At 38.1% G+C, this 21587-nt stretch overlaps 1 protein-coding gene across 2 annotated transcripts in view; it reads right to left on the bottom strand.

Moving 5' to 3' along the window:
- The window catches only part of ATP2C1 (ATPase secretory pathway Ca2+ transporting 1), a 62422-nt gene extending 48829 nt beyond the window's left edge, over positions 1-13593 (bottom strand). Inside the window, exon 1 of one of the 2 annotated variants that reach the window (XM_058018299.1) lies at positions 13301-13593. In XM_058018299.1, coding sequence (XP_057874282.1) covers positions 13301-13408 — 108 coding nt within the window. In that variant the 5' untranslated portion in view covers positions 13409-13593. The remainder of the gene's footprint in view (positions 1-13300) is intronic. The other variant, XM_058018321.1, reaches the window with a different exon arrangement.
- Positions 13594-21587: the final 7994 nt, after the last annotated feature.

Raw genomic sequence — 21587 nt, 5'->3', positions numbered from 1 at the left:
CTATAACTGTATGGTTCACAGATTAGAGATTTATTGCAGAGAATTTTGTTGAAGTTACTTTTCAGACCATGACAGCATTTAAAATACTTGTTGCTCTGAAGTGAGCTTCCAAATTCTTTTAAAATACTGTTTTATAGTATCCTTCTCAAGATGCATTTGTTTAAAGTTTGTCAGAGTTGAGTAATGCTACTGAAATCTATTACAAATTTTGTTAATCTCATAGGAATTTATTTATACATTATAATAAGTGACATTTTTCTGAGTCATATCATTGATAATATTTTAATATGGACAAAGCTTTCTGTAGTAGTTCAGTTTGGGTCAGAAAGGGCTAGTATATGATCCTTCTGTCAAGAAAGGCTTCTCCACTGCTTGCTTGCTTTGATTTAGCTATAACTTAAACATCCCTCAATGCACTGATCATAAATTAGCTTTCATGGGAGAAGAAAACTGGTTTCTGGTAAGATGGACTTCCATTTGATTTAATCCGTTTTTTTGTTGTCTTTCATCTGGAAGTCGAAATCTCACCAGTGCTTTTACAGTCCTCTCCAGAGTTCTTGTATGACTGAAGTCAGGACAGGGGAGCGATGATACTGGAGCTTCTCATTTACACGCTTTAAATGGCACATCATTTGTAAAGCCTGTTGCAAATTTCATCTCCACATCCTTTCCATCCATGCTTTTCAGCTGATAAGAGATAGAAGCAATCACCTTATCTTCAAATGTTATGTGTGTGTGTGTGTGCGTGTGTATAAAATCAGTTCAAGCTTAAAAGAAGAAAAATTATACAGTTTTCCCAGAGGAAATAAGTGCTCATTTAATTTTATAATTCTGAGCATGTTAGGATGTAAGAAACATAACTACAATTTCAAATTACCTTAGCTCAGCCCTGTCTTGACACTGTGCAATTATGCTAATTAAGGAACTTTGGTTTATGGGAGTCTTAAATTATATTTCACTGATTTTTAAAGCACTTGAATTTAACCATGTCATCCCTAAGCAGCATCCCTACCAATATTGTACATTCAGAGAAGGGGTACAGCATCACAGCATTTTAATTTGACATAAAATCAGGCTTCTGTGATTGCCCTTCTGCTGGTGCCAAGTTCTGCACTGGCCCTGACATTTTCCTCTCTTGATAACCCAGCTCAGGAGGACTGATCTAGCCAAGAAGAAAGCCTGTCTCAAGAAAGGCTCTACTGCTGAACTCCCAGAACTAGTGGAGGAAGGCAGTGTAAAACAGTGACAGGATTAAAACCTTTAATCAGTTTGAGCTGGTGTGAATGTATACTCAGAGCATTCAAGAAAATCAGGTTTAATCTATCCTTCAGGCAAAGAAAGTTAATTCATTTTCAGACCATAGCACTCAACTTATCTCAAACCTGCATTTCATCTTCCATAGTTTTCTTCCTTAATACCTTCCATCTCACACACATATTTAATATTCACCTGCTATTTTCTTCCTTCAGCTGAACTACTTTGAAATAGTCAAAAATATTAATTGCACATTTTCCAGAGAGGTTTCCCTTCCCTTTATTAATGACTCACAGAGATCTTCAGCTGTTTTCTTTCTGTTTTCCCCTCAGTGACTGTTTTCAAAGTTAACTACTCCAGTAGAAGTTTCACTGCTAATGTGGAAGCTCTCACAAGTGCCTCTATCCTATCTACTTGAGGCTTCACATTTCCAGAGACATTTTGTGAAGTAAAGATCTAGTTTCACATTGCCTCTAAAAGACAGCCAAGAAACATGTGCTCTATAATTGGAATATGCTGTGAAGCAAGTTACTATTGGAAGTCTTGGCTGAGGCAGGCAAAATGCCTTGTTAGGATGTGTACTACAGGACAAAGACTCCACTCCTCTGCATTGCCAGCTGCAGCTACCATCGTGTTGTGGCCTGAACAGAGCAGAAGGTGGAAAACTCTTCCCTATGTCCTTCTAAAGGATCACTGCAATTTATTACATGGCAAAGAAGGCACCACAGTTACTTATAAATTATTTCAGTTATGTTATAGCAAGCTGTGGTGGAGAATAAAGACATTTCAACAATGAAACTATAAACAGCTAAAAAAACCACAGAAACAGCAAAGTTTGAATTTCATTTGAATTGATTCAAGGTTAATGTGCCAAGAATTTCAGGAATGCTGCATATATTACAGACAAGTAAGCTTGCCAAGACTCTCTTGGAAATTCTTCTTCAAGACTATGGGTGAGAGCAAAACAGGGCAAAGGTAATACTCAGTGAGGAGCTGGCAGTTAATAAACAGATGTTTACATAGTTATAAGATTTTAGCTCCTGGCAAGAATATGATGATTTGTTTGATAACACACTTAAGCATAATATGTTGGGCTCTGAAATTTTATTCAGACTCAGAGCCAAAAAATGTTATCAAGTAAAAAGCATGTGGCAGCTTTTCAGGTTGGGAGGAGCTAGTTACAAACTTTTCTTGTAGAGAAAGAGAGAGAGAGCCCATATACCTTTTTATTTTTAGTATTACTAAAACTTTCATGTAAATGGAGTCAAAAACACAGAGGATTTTTTCCTCCCTTATGTCTTTAAAAGAGTGATCTGAAGTCACATTTTTAAAGCTGGTAAAGATTACTGATAAAAGCAGTTAATGTAGTGTGCTTCTATTGCAACTACAAGCTCTATTGTAGAAACCCCTAACTTCAAGACAGACCCAACTAGTGAACTGAAAGACTAAATCCGTATTTAGATGCTTTCTTAGTCAAAGTTAACAATAAGACTGCAGGAGGAGGAATAAAAACTGCACACACAGGTTATGTAAAATTTAGAAACTTAGTAAAGTACGCTTAGAAAAAACACCCAAATTTAACAGGGTTGTTCTGACCTCATTCCCTATCCAAATACACAAGCTTGTGCTAGGACAAAGTGGAGGTGGGAGCAAATGCTCAAGAGTGTCTCCATCCCACTGCTAATGAATATCAATCTTCAGCACAAGGGAATTAAAACACAAACACACATTTCACAGAAGGCTCCTGTCTGCCTTGAAAAGAGGTGCTAAAATATTACCCAGCAGCATCACCATGTTTAGTAGCCTGACTCTAAATAATAGATCACATGTTCAGTTCATGCATCTCCAAAGGCTGGATACAGGCCCAGCTGAAAGTGACAGGAGTGGATATGGGAGGGACAAACCCCACAGCTATATCACATAAATTGGGAGTTTATTCCAGCAGCCTGTTGCAATGGGAAGGTTGAAAGGGCCCTGAGGTGCCCCTCTGTCTCCCAGTAATTCAGCAGCCAACGTCAGCTGCATTCTGTGCATCTGCAGCAAGCCAAGAAGCACCAGAGGAGGATTTAATTTAAAAAGAGTTGAAACTCGTATCGTAGGCCCTCCTCCCCACCATCTGGCTAGTGGGGACATTCAGTACAATTCAGCATGACAACTGCCTATTCAGAAGGAAGGAAAAAAAAACATTTCTCATTCAGGAAAAAAATTGGGCAGCTCCCATTACATCTTTGAGGGCCTCCAGCCTAATCTGGATCTGTTGAGGAGTTCTGAGGATACAATTCTATAATTAGAGTACAGAAACTGGTAGTGATAAATCAGCAAAAATCTTGTTTCTTCTTTGAAGTCCAGGCTAAAAGTAAATTTTTACCCTGAATTTCCTATATTCGGTTTAAAACTTGACCAGAATATTTTGTTATCTAATGAGAGGCATGGTTTTTATCCTACTTCTTTGATATGTCATGTAATAAATTTAAGGTCAGAAGATTATCTTAGGTTGTATTAAGATACTGTTATGAGAACATATCTACCACACATCACATCAATATATTGTACATTTTATATTTATGTGATTTCTATTATATCTATGATTTACTTAATCCTAAATCTGCTTATCATTAATTTATCTATTATTATGTTCTACCAAATAATAAATCTATCCAGCCATAAATCTATGACTTATTTAATATGCAGAAATAAAACGATACCAAGATGTAAATCTTTCTGATTCATCAGTCATTCACCTGTGGAAAATCATCCATGGAGAGAAAAAACAGAACAAAACAATCATTGGGAGCCTCTGACATTGTAGTAGCAACATGGATTAATCAGAAATTACTTACGTGTGTATGCATTGAGAACCAAAATCATTATTTTGCTTCTCTTGGAGTTGCAAAACAGGACTCCTGGAGTATTTTCCTCATTAGATACAGATTTCAGTAAGCCAGGTGCTTTTAAGACTTCATCTTTCATGTCTCCCACAATTTTCACTCCCAATTGTTTTCCCTTTTTTAAAACTTGATCTTTGGTTGTTTACAGCCTCACATCTTCAACATTTATGTACAGTGATGCTGCTTTTCTCTTCCAGGGACAGATTATAAATGATGTAGAATAAACTAACCTTGGTGTTGCAGTTTTTCCTGTTTATAAAGTCTGTTTTATCCGAAACCATAGCCCCACTGCAATATCTAAAGAGAGAGAGCTAGGTTTGAATAAATTAAGCTTTGCATCAATTCAGCTGTTACATCCTACAAAGTGTAATCAAGATACTGCTTCTAGGGTCAAAGCACAAAGAATGCAGAACTGTAGCAGAGAAGCTGAAAATTGGTGAGGAAAGATAAAGTCCATTTTCAGACTTGCCAAAACCTCTAAAACAGCATTTGCTTTTGCAGTTTGTAGCAAAAGGAATACCACCACTTCCTTCACCAAGCCCTAGGTCACCTAAAGAAGTACATCCAGGCTGAAGAAAAAAAACAAGTGACTTCATTCTTTGCAACTCTGCACACAATGGCTTCTGATCCCAATGGGAACCTCTTAGCAAATATTTTCTGATGAGTTTCAGATTTCTTGCAGGTATGCAATGCAAGCTTCACAAGCACTTCTCTTTAAACACAACCATTTATGTATATATGTATATATATATTTTTTTTTTTTAATGATTTTGAAGTAGCCTAGTCATTGGTGACAGTAATTCCAAGCAGTCCTTTAAAATAGCTGTGGCATGACATCCTGTCCTTCCATGTGAAATTAGCCCTGCCCAAACACAGAGCCTTTTGCAGCGCTGTAACTGAAGGAGCAGCTACATGAAATTTGGTCAGGTTTAAAAGTTTCCAGCAGCAATGCCAGCACTCCTGAGTCCTATACATAGGATGGTTGTAAATATTATTTTATTTTAGCCCTCGGTGAAAATGCCTTGTGTTACTATGAAAAACAACCACTATTATTGAGATTGCTTTTTACTAATTCAGGTTCCCTGCTTTGTCTTCAGGGCTGGGCCTAGGCTGTTGCTGCCTATAACAAACTTCCTGTGGATGCAAAGCAAACGCCATAAAGAGGCTTTGACATGGCATGAATGCCAGGGGAAGGTCACAACCCAAAGCCTGATGCCTATAAACTCTGTGTTTAAGCTTTTGTAGTTCCTGGGCTTTAATATTGTATTGTTTGATATTACAAGCTGGTTTGTGGAACGGTGCCATTATATCAAAGAAGTTTGCCTGTGCTGAAAAAAAGCTTCTAATCCTTTTAGTTGAATAGAAAATCTTGAAGGCATGAACCTCAAAACTTGAATAGAAAGCCCAAATGAAATTTCTGTGAAAGGAAATCAGAATTTGAAAGGGTAATTCATTTTTGTAAGGGTTGTGATTGACAATCCTGGAATTTCTAACACTCAAAAACATTTTCACCTGGCCCTTTTTAATGCCTCTTGAGCAGTTTCTGCTCTTATTATTTTTAAAATATGCTTTAAAAGTAGCGCTGCTATATTTCTGTCCAATTTCCCTGGGAGAAACATAAATAAATATATGTGTTACTGGGTGCTCATGAGCACAATAACTCTTCGCAGTAGCACATGGTCGGTACATCTGATGATACAAGAAGCTAATTTGACAGGGCACAGCCGAGGAAATTCAGTTAGGAAAACAGGAACCAAGCATCTGTTTTGTTTGACTGTCTCAGAACTTTAAGTGCTCCCTAAGCTTTGTTGCTTTGTTGGGTTCCTTGTCTTTTCATGACATTAGAAATGCTAACATGAAGGCTCCAAAAATTAAATCTAATCCATCTGTATCTGGCAGACATATTCTTATATGAAAAAGAGAGGAAACAGTGGGATAAAACAGATTTTTCTTTTAGTTACAAAAAATTTGTTTCATTTGTAATCAAATAAAGCTTCAGTAATTGAATATATCTTAGTTTTCAATTTTTTTCTCTCGGTTTTCAATCCTTGGCATACTTGTGTTTACATGCACTGTTCTGCCAGTTATTTAAATAAAGCTGTAATAGTTGAGCTTAAGGATTAAAGAGAGAATAAGCTTTCTACTGCACAGTATTCTGTTAAGGTTTTTCATTTCACTAGATTTGAGGAGTGGCAGTCAGCCTGCCCCACTCCCCTCCCTTCCCAAGCAACACCTGTCAGCAGCACCATTCACTCTTGATACTGGCCTGAGTGAAGAACTGTCAAAACTCAGAATGGTTTGGGTTGGAAGGGACCATAAACATCATCTGGTTCCAACCTCCCTACCATGGTAGGGACACCTTTCACTAGGCCAGGTTGCTCAGAGCCACATCCAACCTGGCCCTGTTTGATTGATGTGATAGCTGTGTCACAAAAAGTGCCTAAATTAAAAACACTATTTCAGGAAATGTACTACAATCCTATTTAAAATGTCAGTGGTGTAAGATTTCTTCAGAAGATCATCTCAGACTTAGACTCCAAAAATAAATGAGCATTGACCATTTAGATTAATACTTTTACAACATATTAAAATAAGAATTTGAATAAACCATTAGGCGAGAGCTGCCACAGTCCATCAGCAGCTAGATATGTTCTATGATTTCTGTTTGGAAAACAGCTCCTTCTTGCTTTTGTGAAAAAGGCAGAAGCTCAGTGCCTTGTGATGAGCATCCTTGCTTAGCCTAGTGGTTTCTTCAAGTGGTTTATATTAGTTGCTGGTTTCTTATGGCAACACCAAAACCTGCTGATCTTAAAACGTGTCTTTATAGGTAGACATAGCATATGCTTGAAAAAATGTCTGGTCATATCTAACACAAAGCAGTGGAGACCCAGCCTATGATTGAAATATGAGACGGTGATTCAACAAAGATGTTTATCTGAAAAGGCAAAACATTCAAGCTTTGATGCCACTGATCATAATTCAAATAAAAAATCTGCTTTGAGTAAAAAAATGAAGAATCTATACATCCTTGGAAAATTTCATAGAGTCTTGACAGGGATTTCTATATGACTACAGGAGAAAGTCTAGCACAAAGCCAAATTGGACCAAATGGGGATTTGTTCTGATGCAGTCTCTCCAATATTGATTTAAGTGAGCTTAGGATAGCCTAATGTGACAAAGAACACACCTAAGCTACCCATCTCTATCAGAAAATTCAGAGTTTTCCAAATGAATTTGTGAGCTGCAAAGAACTGTTAGTAATTGTTTTGACACAATGGATATAAGTATAAAATATTAAACAACATAATATCCATCAGCCCCAGAGAATCCAGTATTTTAGATTCTGGAGATAGCACATCCCAGGGATACACAGCACTCAGAGCTTTTTATGCTTCAGAACACAAATAAGAGAAATGAGAGAAAATGTTTCATTAGGAAAATTAGTCAAGCCTCTGTTTAACCACAAAAATCAGAGTGCCTTAGTCATTTAAAGCAAGCAGCATTTTTAAAGTGTCATCTTAAATTTAACATATACATTAGTTTTTACATACCAACAAGTAAAAATACCACTATTGTAAACAAAATTAACTAGACATGATAAAGCCATTACAATTAACTTTTCATTAATAGCTGTACAGATTTCTTAGCTGTCCTAGTAAAAAAGTACTATGTCATTTGTAATACCCATGTATTTCATAGAGAACTTACACTGTGAACCTGAGGCCCCTGCACCAAATGTCTCTTTAGATACAGAAATCTTTAGAAAAGCAAAACAAAGCCAGAGCGCCTCTCTCTTTTCTTCCTTTTTTTTTTGTAAGCCAGCAGTAGCACTTGAACTATCACAGCCATAATAAAAGCATTATCACTGTTACAACACCAGCAACCACAGATGCCATCTCTGCTGAAAGAGACATGTCTCCACACTAAGAGGCAGCATCACTTCCAGCTAGAGGTTAACCTATGTGGAATCTGAGGTATTGTTCATCTCAGAGCAGAGATCAAGTGCCAGCTATTCCAGCAAAAGCTGCCAGATCTTTCACTGGATGAAGTCATGTTCTGTTCAGACCCTTTAGCTGCATCCTCAGTATCTCTTCTCCAGGCTAACTAACTAGATGTCTCAAGTCTTTCCCACTTGGAAGAGCTGATTCTTGCAAAAGTCTTAAATTGCCACATGAAATGTGTACTTTAAAATGCCTGTAGTCCTGTAATTTCAGGAATTGTGTGTCAAACATATGTCAGATTCAGTTAAACCAATGTTGCTTGGCATACAATAACTGCCTTTACAGACAAAGTTGAATAGTGCCAATTTGACTCAACTAATGTAGATTTTAAAGCTGAAAGGAATTATTTATTTTTTTTCTGACTGCATATGTAACAGAGACCTTCCACCTGTAAACTGTGCACAAGGACTATAACCTCTCTTTCATCTATATAGAGTCTTTTATAAGCATTTCTAACCACAATTTCAGAGTATGGGCTGACCACGGATAAATTATTCCAGATGTTAAATACAGATTGAAACTTTATATCCTATTTGCATGCAGCCTGTGAGCTTTTTTCTCCTTGATTAAAGACCCATCCTTTGTGTCTTCCTCAAAGATCGTGTTAAATCCTCAGTTGCTTTGAGATAAGACCTTGACTTGAACAGAGTTGCCATTTTGGGGAAAAACTAAAGATAAGGCAAAATAACAATGCACTAAACAAGCAAGCATCTGATAAGCTCTGTTAGGAGAACATCCTCACAAGAGGATCTGTACACTGTTCCTACTCAGACCTTAGAAGGACCTACAAATCCTGCCTATCACAGTTACAACAGAGATTTGAAGGAAAGGAAGCCTAATGCCACTCAGCACAGATGCTATTTTCTAATTCTATTCTCAATTCAGCCACTGCTTTTAAAATTAATTTGATTGGAAAACTTGAGAAAGACAAATATGTTCTAATGGCAATAGCTCTCTCATGACTAGGGGAATGTCCCTCCTGGGCTCCAGCCATCTGATGTCCTCTGGTTGACTGAATTATAAACTGCCTGAGCTGCAGCAATCAGCCACTACCAGAGACAGGAGTAAAGGATGTTCTCAGTTACCCTCTCCAGGATAGGCTTTGGGAATTATTCTTTTCAATATTTGAGAGGTGCAAACACCTGATGGGAGCTTTTCCAGCACACAAAGTACGGCTGATTATTCTCCCCTGCGTGATCTCTTTGATGTAATGCTGCTCTTAAAGGCACTTTTAATAGGATGCCTCCCCTCTTACCAACCAGCTTCATTTTCATTAAGCGTGTGGGTGTTTCACCTCTTTGAGACTCTCTATCCAGGAGTTCTGCAGTTACTGGGGGAAAGGGGCAGATATACAGTTCACTTTCTTCAGAAAAGAGGCTAACAAGGGTTGTGGCAGAGCAGTTGTGTTAACTGTTAAAGAAACATGCTCTCAATGCCAAGCACGATGTGCAAATCACTCTGTGCTGCCTCAGTTCTGAGCTCCCAAAGCTCATTTGGTAGGTTCCCAAAAGGACAAAGCCCCATCTGTTAATTCTCCTGTATAGAACCTCATTGATGTTATCACTCTTATGCATGAATTAATAGCTAGAGAAATTACTTTAGCATTCATCTTGTGGCTGGTGTGTGGCTGAGCAATAATTCTAAAGAAATATTGGCTGGAAAGGATGTAAGAAATGTCTATTTTCTACTGGGAATCAGGAGGAAAGATGGTGGTTTCTCTGCACAAAATGTTGGTTCTTCCATTTCCTTTAGCATTGGTCACACACTCTTTGGAGACTGATTGTGAATGAAAAAAGCATCCTGTAGTTTCCATCAGGAAAAGATTTTATCTGAGTCCAGCTGGAATTTTCAACAGGAAGTCTATGTTTTATGGTCATGTTTTGGAAAGAGGTAACCTTGCAATACTCTTGAAAAGTAATTTCCTCAAATGTTAATGAGATATACTCTAACTAGCAACAAAAGCAAAAGAAAATAATTTCTTCTTTTGCCAAATGAATTGAAAATTTTTTTTCAAGAAAAGAAGATAATCCTGCCAGCATAAACACCATTAAATAAGCCACATACATGCCTTCTATTGTTTTTTATCTAAGCAGAGAGGCTGCTTAAACATGTTGAAATAATAGGCCTTTTATGTTTGACAGGAAAATAAGTGGCATGTTTCATTTCCTTACTCAGACTGAATTAATATTAAAAACTTCACACCTTCCAAGAACTTAATCATAATCATTTTAATGGAAAAATTCAATGTATAGAATTAGATAAGAATTGCTCTTAAAAAAATACATATTCTCCTAAGAAAAAGCTACAGAGGTCTAGATAAAAGCCTCATTTAACCAGAATTACCTCCTAAACTCAACTGTGCTGTTAAAATGTCACTTGCTCACAAACTCTTACCATGCAGCCACAAAACACATTTGCATACCGTTTCTATAAGGCTTGTTAAAAAGCTTTCAGATTTCTTTGCTTTAAAACATTCAAGTTTGAATTAAAAATAAGAGAAGAATCTCAAAGATCATAAATAATTCCATTATTGGATCATACTCATACTCCCTGAAGTCCATGCTCCTGGGCCTTGTGTGGTCAGTCAGGAATGATTCCAGAAGTTGATCCAAGAAAAGAAACATTTAATACACTGCCAGTTTTGAAATAGTCTTCTTAAACCATATTGACTGGTTTAATAATTGAAGCAAGTAAGTTTATCCTTCTTAGTATAAGTCTGGATGTTCTTATCTATAACACATCCTTCTTATCATCTGTTTATGTCTTGGGCTTCATGAAAAGCCTTGGTAATTTCCAGAATCTATAGTTTCTGAACAATACACATTTATTTCCCAGCTTTAGTTTTTACTGAGGTATTTGATGTCTAATGCTCTTACTGATGATCAGTTTCCAAGCAACTGGTAAACAGGATTTTTTAGTTGTCAGTTTCCAGAGGAAATTGCAACTCATTAAAGTGAGCATGCAAAGCTAACCTCAGATTGTAGCCATTACACTTATTTTAATGTTGTATTTCATTTAAAATGTTTGATCAGAGAACAAGTCTCCTAGGATGCATAGCTTTTCTGGAACACCACAGTGAACAGCAGTTCTTCAACAAGCCTCATTACATTCAGTGCACAATATCAAGCAATGTAAAGAGAATGAATAGTAGCACCACATTCCGTTCATTTTATATTGATAAAGCTTTTTGTCTCAGGACTAACATGCTAATAACCACATCAATGCTTGTTTTGATTAAATAGATTTCTTCCAGCAGTGGAAGCAGCAGTGACAGAAGTATATTGCACTAAGGATATTCACATCCTTATGCAGGCAGAATGATTAAATTTAACATCAAGTTACAGGTTGTTCTCTAATTCAATCTCTAATTCTCTCATTCAACTCCACCAATGAATGTTTAAGTTACATCTGGCCTGTGCATCCTCTGAAGTTCAGCTGTCGGGATAAATCTTGAACAATTCAAAAGTTATTAGCCAACTAGCCCTGCATGCATCCTTTGCTTGTGATTTTTGCCTCTGTGACTGGACAAGCACCACTGTGTGCATGAGACAAAATCTATCAGAACAGAACATGACAGTAGCACAGTTAGAATGTGCTAAGCTCTCTGGAACCCAAATTTAATGCCCACTGAGATCAGAAAATGGTGAATAGTGAGAAAACAACAAAAACCCTCAAAGAAAAATGCATTTATCTACTGGTAATGTTTTTAAAAAGACATTCAGTCAGTGTTAAGCAAACCATCCCAAGGACTTACCCTGCTAAGTAAAAGACTGTGATCCTCAGAAATAAAGAGCTTATTTTCAACACCATGCAGGGCAGCTTCCAGAGCAAAACTGCACTCTGTGTTTGTAGAGTCAAAGCAGCAAGTGTTACTATGTGGTGAGTATCAGCCCTGCCAACATCTGACAAACCCAAGGAGAATGAACACGATGTTTCTTTAAGCATGTAGTGCTTGAGCTGTTAGCCATTGTAAAAACATTAGGAGCAAGAAAGAAAATAATGAACATTACTGTACCAAAACAGGAAAAGGAGATTTCCCTCCCACCCACCCCCTGCCAGTTACAGCCCTGGCACTTTTTATTTCCAAACTATATCATGGCAAAGGAATGTGTCTTTCTTTGCCTGATGACCTCTGATTTGGAGAAGTATGCTATTCAGCATAATTTAGCACACAGAAAACAAAGAAGTTTAACTATTTCAAAGGAATGTAGAATTTCAGTTCTTGTTATAGCTCTTATTCTTCTGAATGCTCATCACACAGCTTAATATCCAGCACAAATTGGATGAAAAGGAACAGCAACTCATCAGAGACGGCCTCATTCCAGACTCACCCCTTCTCCCCCCGCCCATGCAAAACAGCTTCCATTTCCTTGTGAAACAGCAGCAGCTTCAGATTACAATTCAGTTCTCTTAAGGATATTCATGTTGCATTTAAGTTAAGAAATCATGATCTACCAAAACATTTAAGAATTCAGGTTACAAGCCCTACTGCCAAGACTGCAACCTTTTATTTAACACAGATTTACATGACAAAGGGCCAAAATACTGACCAGTGCCTACACCTGATTTTAGAAGAATGAAAATCTCTTGGAAAAGATAAAGCCTTTACAGAACAGAGAGCAGCAGAGCATAAAGCTTATGGCTTAGAAAAGAGTTAAAAGAGGGAAAGTCTGGTTTATTTTTTTATTTATTTTATATACCTATTTAGAAATTAATTTTGTCAAATATACCCCCCTTATCATAACAAGCAGATTCACGACTATGTTAAATATAAGGAAGTTTAACAATTTTTTTTTACACAGCTAGTATGGAGATGAGTGGTTCAAGATGAACTGGTATTACACTGAAAACAGCTCATGACAGCAGTGAAAGATGGGCTTCTGTGATCTTCAAGAGGCAGGTAATGACTACTTAAAGCTTCACGGTCTCAATGCTTTAAGTCTCCAGCAATTTCCTGAGAATCAAAAATTATTTGTTCTCAGAGAAATTTTTTTTCAAATTCACAGTGCTCTCATAAAATCCTAAATAGAACCATTACTCGCAGATACTGACATTTAGAAAGCAGAGCAGCTAAACTTGTGATCCTCCCCTTTAAGATATGGCTAGATCACCCCCAGGGTTACAACTGAAGTAGTGCTTTTTTTAATTTGCTTTTACCTTTTCTTGAATCCTCTTGGCTTTCACTGTCGATATAAGTTTCCAAAATGCATGGATAGGAAGCTTTATGAAACAGGAGAAGACAGATTTATGCAGCAGATTATCCATAATTTAGGCAACTTCTCTTACTGCTTCCCTGTTTGGAGTTCTGAATGCATGCTTTCCTCCTCTTCCCAAACACTCGTAGTCCTCGACTGTTGCACAATCCTTTTCTGCAGAGCAACTGGTGCAAATCAAAACATCAAATGCAGAGCCTCCAACAAATGACTAGTGTTAAAGTGCCACAAGGGCAGTGTGAGCTGCAAGAACTGAGGGGCAGTTCTACCAAATGCAAATCATTTCCCTGGCAGCCTGCTCAAATAGCCCTACTTCTGGTAAGAACATTCTGCTGCAAAATCAAATAACAGTAACCAGCCCCTCATTTCTCCTAGTCCCCCTAATGCCTGATGCCTCTTAAAGCTTGTTCAGCTGCAGTAAAGAGGATAGAAAACTGCTGTTTCCAGCACATTCACCCCTCCTCCTCAAGCTGTATTTCACTGACTGCACTGTCTGGTTTCACTTTTGTTTCACACACAGTCCTGTTATGTGGATTTCAGTCAGATTAATGCTTTTGTTCATTCCCTGCTTTCTAAACTGGAACTGCAAGGCACCAGTTACAGAGCATAACAGTACGAGCTCAAATAAAGCTTAACTTGCAACCAGGGGCTTTGCCTTGAATCTTACCTGCAAACTCATTTCCTTTAAAGTCATTACATTTCTCTTTATGACCCCTTCTCTACTTCTCACTTTCGATCAGCAGACAAGTATTTGTCTGGCTTTTGTAGTGGATGGAAAAACAGCAAAGCACATTTCCATCAATTATCATGCTAAGTTCTTGAGTTTCAGAGTTATGCAAGTTTGGGTGGATGTCTTCCTCCCTCTGTTGTTGCTGTTGACCTTTTATGCAGAGAAGTCACAGAGCTGGGTTCTTACTACAGTAAAGCAATTCAGTCCTCACTACAACTCCAAGTTTTTTAAGTCTTTCCTAAGGTATTTCTCTGTGCATAATAAATTATTTTAAGGTCAGTCCCTACCCAGGCCATTCTATGATTGTATTATTTACATCTTGGATAGTGCTACAGAATTTATCCTGAAGCTATTAAATACAGCTGCTAAAGACTAACCAGCCAGAGAATGTTATGTGCCTCCTGCACATCAACATTTGTGGGAGGCAAAAGAAATAATTTCTTTACCTTGTCAGCACAGTTTGTGGAAAGTAATCCATATGGTAGGGAAATAATACTGCTTTGCAGGACTCTTCTTCCACTCCTCCTTTTCAGGTCTCACAGCTACAAAAAAGCTTTCAATGCATCCAGGAAAGAATCCAGGACAGATTTACATGTTTGTTTTCAGTGTTAACTCATCCCACACTACTTGCACATATCCCTCCCTTCAGGTTTGATGCTTGACAGAGGCAAACATTCTGACATTTCATGCTTGGAAATGTGCCTTCAACAAATCCTTTTTGTGTTCCTAAATGACTGTTTGGCTGCTTATATTTCAGCCCATCTGTTTGGATGGCACCAAGCCTGCTTACAAGGTGATCTTCCTGTTTCACTTCCTATCCAGAAATGCCAGCCAATTTTGGGCTCTCGGCACAATACCTCTCCTGCCCTCACTTTGGTACAAAGCCCTGCTGAGTCAGAATCACTGTTCTTGTGCTTTTTAAAATTTGTTGGCACTTGTGTGATTCTGACCACCTGAGCAGCAGAGGAAGAAAACTGGAGTTGTCAGCACTGTAAATTGCCAAGTGCACTTGTTACTGTGAAGCCAGGAGGATGTTACAAAGATCAGTGACACATCGTAGCATGGGAATTTTAATTGCTCTGCAAAGCCAGGATCCCCACAAACAGAAGGACAAGAATAGAAAAAGGAAAAACACAAGCCACAGGCATAAAAGAGTCAAGCAGGGAAAAACACTGAGCTCCACTTTGCAGTAGTGATTCCTTTAAAATGACATATATTAGGACATATTTGTTTTGTATAACCTCAGACTTTTACCTAAAATCACAGTGTTATGTTTATGCCATTCCCTGCAAAATCATACCAGGCTGAAGTTGCTTCTTTGCAAAGTTCTCAAGTGCATGACTAAGCTCTTTCAGAGGAACAGAGGACCACAGGCTTGTTTCAGATTGGCCTAAGAACAGTGTTTCAACAGGCACTTGTACACTTACCCCTTTTGTGCTCCATATGGGTGCTTAGGGAACACAAAGGGAGACATCTGCAGTAATCCAGATGGGTGGAGCCTCAGAAGTGTGGACAATATCACCTGGTTGAGCCATACCTTGGCAAATATCAGAATTCTGCATTTCCTTGATTAGCACCTAAAGTCTTTATTGAAACAGAGAAAGTTTTCTTAACTAGGAAATATTTGCACTGTCAAGAGTAAGTCAGTGGGTAGATATCACAAATGTTCTTCTGCCCTCCACCCTGTTTAAGAAAAGCAATAACAGGCCAAGAAAAGCAAAGACAGGCTTTCAACAAACAGTATCAGCTGTCAGAATGTTTTAGTTTAAGAGTTGTAGTGAAAAAGTCTCCTTTCTCTGGTGCAAAATAATGTGACAAAATTTCCAAACATGTTCTGACACCTGAAAGAACAGTTTCTTGTTGTACCCTGTGTTTTTACGAAAGAAATGCCCTCACTTCTCACACCATGATATGTTTAAAAGAAAATGGTAGAAATTTAAACATTTTGACTCTGCCTAGGAATGCATTGAATTTATACTAAAATAATGATCTATTGTGTGCTCAGAAAACAGCAAACTGTTTCAAAACAACAGAGACTAAACTTCTCAGCTCCGGCCTGGCAACTATCCAGTACCAACAAGAACAGCACTAACCTATTTGTTCAACTAATTCTTGTGGTATCAGTCAAGGTGAATTGAGCATCTCCCACACAGCACTTAGACAATCCCTGCCCTGTATTATAAGCTTTTCTAATGACAGTAATAAAATATATCACTAGCAGCTAAAATCCATAAACAGCATCCAGGTCCCCTATAATAGTAGCGAATAATTCTCTTTTCACTGAGTGAGGAAAACCTGCATGAAAACAGAAATATGTATGCATCTGAATAGGTATATGTGTATGATTATATAGATGTAGGTACTACTTATGTACACAATACTCCCATCCTGAAAACATTTAGGAGCTGGTGAACAAACACAGACTTTGTCCTACTACTCAGTGCAAGCTGCTGGCAGCAGGACAGGCAGCAGCAGGTAATTCTTGCTCATTATGAGCTGTTTAATTGTCTTCTCTAACTATCTTGATATCTCAACCAGACACGTTTGCATTCCAAAGCCTTTCATTGCAAAATTCCTCTATCCCCAGGAAACCATGGCATTTGGGTGCTTGAAGCATATCCTACATGTATAAAGGAAGTATTGCATTTTGGCTTTGTGTACTGTCAGAATAAGATTTTGCTTCTTCCTCCATCTCCCCCCACCTCATTGCTTTGATAAGTAACAGTAACTCCAGCAAAGTTTGTCCAATATTTTAGTCCAACATTTTCAACTAATTTGATTTTCTGTATTTTTGAGCAGGATTTATTAGTTCAATTGTAGTTAAAACTTGATCCAGTTACTTTTTTTTTTTTTTTAATTTGGAATAATGCAAACTCTGATATGCATCACTAATTTAGATTTTCTAGGATTTTAATGCTTCAATTTTAGTTCCATGTCCAGTAACAGTCTCCCAAGTCCAAAAAAAGACATGATGATACTGGAGCATGTCCAGAAAAGAGTCATGAAGATAATTAAGGGACTGGAATATCTATTATGGGAGGAGAAACAGAGAGCTGTGACTATTTAGTCTGGAGAAGGGCAGGCTCAGGGGGGATCTTCTTAATATACGTAAATACCTGAGAGGCTGAAATGAAGGAGGGGGAGCTTGACTTCTCAGCAGTGCCCTGTGAAAGGACTGGAAGAAATGGGCAGAAACTGAAATGCAGTAAGTTCCATCTAAATATAATTATTTGTTTATTAAACCACTGTTACTGTGGTGAAGCACTGAAATCTGCTGCTAGAAAGGTTGTGGGAGTCTTCAACTTTGGACAAGTTCAAAGCCTTGCAATCAGTCCTGAGAAGGCTGCTCTTTCTGACTTTGCTTGAGCGTGGCATTGTACTACACCATCTCCAAGGAGTCCCTTCCCACCTCAGCTGTTCTATGATTCTGTGCAATTATAAGCTATTACTATAAAAAAAAAAACCCTAAGGATATGCAAATGGCATCATCAATTCTGCATAAAAGTAAGTGCTTTTTAAAGAAAGAAGATACAGTTAAAGAAATGTCACCAGTAAACTGATTCCCAAATATATTTCCCAACTATATAGATTCATTGCTGATGCAGTGCCAAAAAATATTTCCTTTCATTAGAAGAAAATTTGCCTGAGTTTCCAGAATGCTTCTCAAGCATAATACAGCACTCTTGTGTAGAGGCATTCACACAGGCATCAAATAACTACGTATACTACAAGTCCAGTTGCCAACAGCTTACTTGAAACTGTTGGACCAGATAACTGGTACATAATTCCTCCTAGATGCTGAAGTATTATCAGAATTTTTTCTAAATTTCTACCAAGCATGCATGAAGCAGTTTTCTTCCCCCTTTTCTTCCTTATTTCCCAAGAATACAAAGTCAGGAGGAGCAACTTGCTGCAATGGTTCTTCTGCTGTACCAGGGCTTCAATCTAGATGATGTCACTCTAAGAAAAGAGAGACCCCAGCAGTAAAAAAAAGCTCAAAACCCAGCACACATTTCTCAAAACTTCTTTCCTTGGATATGCTCTTCCTGTTCACCTGATTTACCCTGCCCAGTCAGAAGATAATGTCAAATATTCCGTTTTGCAGGAACAGGAAGGAACAGGTTGACTTCTACACTTATGTCCTGCTGCATTTTCCCTGACCAAAGCAGTTTCCTCCCGTTGCATTGTGCCAAGTAAAGGAATGCATCAGAAGTCAATGGATCATAAGCAGGGTGTGTGATCAGGTGTCACATGGCTCAGAGGTGGCTGTCAGTGGAACACACTGTGCTCACATGCCTCTCAGAGGCCATGTACAAAGATCTATCAGTCCAGCACTGCTTTCAGAAACTTCATTCCTTTAATAGCCAACCTTGAGGTCACAATCAAAGAGTTAATTTCCCATGGATAACAGGCTGAAGTTTTATACCCATATTGCCACACTAGAATCACAGAATAGATATTCTTATAGCCACTGTCCTACAAATGACCTACCTTTTACTCTCTGCACAGCCAGGAAAGCTATTTGTCTTTTTAAAGCTCCATGGTATTAGGATTTGGGCCCCATTTGTTACCCACTCTCCTAGTTCTTCGCGTTAATGAGCTCTAATCAGCAGCCTTCCATTTTATTAAGTGTCACCCTCTAGTGCATTGTTTAAATTTATCTAAATTAAAATCACACCCTATTTAAAATTTGCCTCTTGCTCTAAAATCTCTTGATCAATCATTTTGTAGTTTCAGCCTAGCCTCTACAAATTTGATCAATGCGTGCTTCATTTTGTCTTCCAGATTGTTTAATAGAAACCTTAATTAGTGCTTTCATTAATTAATACCAGTCCCGATACTGATTCAGAGATATCCCATTCGATAGCTCCCTCACCACTGGTGTTTCATTGTTAATTATACTGACACTGTAGCCCAGGCAATTCTCTATTCACGTTACAGGTTTATGAAGTTGAGAAGGGCTTTTTCCTTCCAAATCCTTCCTGAAGGAGCTTCCCACACATAGCAACAAGAAGCCATGGTAGAGTTAGATAACAGAAATCCACTGTGTTTTCACTTGTCTATTAAACACATAATATACTGCAGCTTATTAACTTAGTCTGAACAAAAAAAGTTCAACTAATTATTCACACATGTCTCAAAGGAGCATGAAAGCCTCTTCTTCACTGCACTGATGAACTGTGGGTTAGTTTTGGGTGCCTCACAGAGCTGTGGGGCTAGAAAGGCCAGGTGGATGTTCACTGCTTGTGAACCTGGCAGCCAGCTGAGCTTTTTCTCACCTCTACTCGCTCACCCAAGGTTTAACTCATTACATCACCACAATCTCATCTGTCTAGCCCAGTTAATTTTCCTATAGCGTTGTTAGCATTGTAGCCTCAAGTTCCTATAGTGTTGTATCCTCAAGTTTGCCTTCAAACACTCGAAAGCAAGTAGCAACCCATCCAAAACCCCACTAAGCTCCTAGCCAGCAGAAAGTGCCTGAAGGGTAGAAGAAGAGGGCCTTTACTCCTTAGTTTCCTTTTTTCAGACACACAACTCTTCCAGCTTCTAAGAGGACTCATCTGAACAGTTTCCATATCTTACTCAGAAGAGCCCTAAGCCAAAGCACTTCCCCTAGAGGTTTGCTTAAGGTGGAGAATACTTACAGTACAGTCCAGGTTCTAAACAAGAGCACTTATTTAAGGCATAACCAGAGACACACAAGGTCAGATTACTGAGAAAACTCTCTCCTATTCAAGTACAAGCTCTACAGAAATTGCATCCTGGACACCAAGGACTAGATCTGCAAGTGTACTTGGGGTTACAAGACTTATATGCGCTAAGAGCCCCATAAGAGACTGTAGGAAAACAGGAAAGTCTTTCTCAAACTAAGCCTGATTCCAGCAATTCACCTTTAAACACCTAGCATTAGCTTTTTAAAATATTCCCCTCATAAGACTAGGGAAAGATAACATGGAAATTCAAATGCATTCTGCCAGATTTGGCATACAACTTTTTCCTTGAAAGTACGGAGTCTCTTCACTCAAGTGAAAGTAGCCCCTTCTCGCAATTTAACTTTACTCCTCAAACTTCTTGCACAATTTCTTCTGCTGTATTTTCTTGTGACTTCATACCTATGCAAAACCTTTTCTCTTTTTGAATGTACCTACCATTCTCAAGATAATTCAACAATTGAGAAATAAAAATAACTGACCTTTTTTCCCCATCTTCTCATGGTCTGTAATTCTTTTCCAAGGGCCTTCCAAATGTTCCCCTAGGAACATTTCTCTTACAGAAGAGAGGAGGAAAGGAAAAGGATTGCAATATCAGCTTTATAAGAGCTCACCTTAGGTTCCCTTCCTCTCACTTAAAACACCTAGCCTAGAATATGATTTAAGGAGATTACTGCTAGGTAATACTATATTTTTTCCTCTTGTCTCTGTGAAGATCTCAGATTTGAGGCATGTGAGTTAAGCAAGCAAGGAGAGGAGATGATGTGAGTGCATGAAATGTGCCTTATCCTACAGAGGAGAAGGTGAATCCTGCCACTGACAGGATGTAAAGGATCTAATTGAAAGCATGTATGTCATTTGAAAGCTGGTGGAGAGTAAGGACCAATTGCTGAGCACCTGAAACTCCAGGTGCAATTAATAATTCAGCTTCTTAGCATTTACTGAAAAAAAACCCCATATCCTATTTTATAAAAGATTCCATTTAAAAATATCTATCTCTAAGGGCAATTTATTTATCTATTGATCAGACTAAAAGAAGAATGTGTTGGAAACCTACATGCAGCTAAAAGGAAGAACCAGCATGATAGTTTTGAATAAAATCTCGCCCAACAGGCTCTGAATTTCATGTTGTAAATTGGCAAACATCTGACTTGAAGAATGGTATTTGAAAGTAGAAAAGACATTCAGAAAATGGATTCTGAAAAATTATGTCTGGCGTAGACTTTATCTGTTTATATATCAAAGGACACTCTTTCTAGTAGCTACGTGTCAATCTCTTCTTTCTGCCTTGTACACACTCCAAAAATTATTTTAGGATTGAATTATCTGTCAGTTTTGGATAGCCTGGATCTCTAGTGCAGATGATATACAGTCACTTTAAAGACATCAAGAAGAAGCTATTGCTCCCATTATGCACAGATGATCAAAAACGTGTGCCTAGAGAATAATAGAGGGCTGTATTATTTTCTGTTTTACAAATCAAGGACGTGTCTTGAGAGCACCCATAGCCAGATGTATCATCATCTCACAAAAAACAGCTGCAGGAATGGAAAGACATGAGACAGCCAGTGATCATGAATAGTTCTACAAAAGCTTTTATACGAAGAAGGACTGAAAAGATGCAAACTGTTTAGAGCCGGAAAGAGACAGACACAGAGGGAAATGAAAGACTGTGGAAGAACTAGGTACAACACATCTGAAACACAGGAAGGAAGTCTGGTTTTTGTAATAGATTTTCTTTTGAATAAAATAGGAAGTGATTAAAATGTGGAATTCTTTTTCCTGCATGT

Source organism: Melospiza georgiana, chromosome 1 (genome assembly GCF_028018845.1).
Source record: "Melospiza georgiana isolate bMelGeo1 chromosome 1, bMelGeo1.pri, whole genome shotgun sequence".
Taxonomy (NCBI): Eukaryota; Metazoa; Chordata; class Aves; order Passeriformes; family Passerellidae; genus Melospiza; species Melospiza georgiana.
Note: the sequence above shows the minus strand (reverse complement) of the source record. Positions and strands in the feature narration are given on the sequence as shown.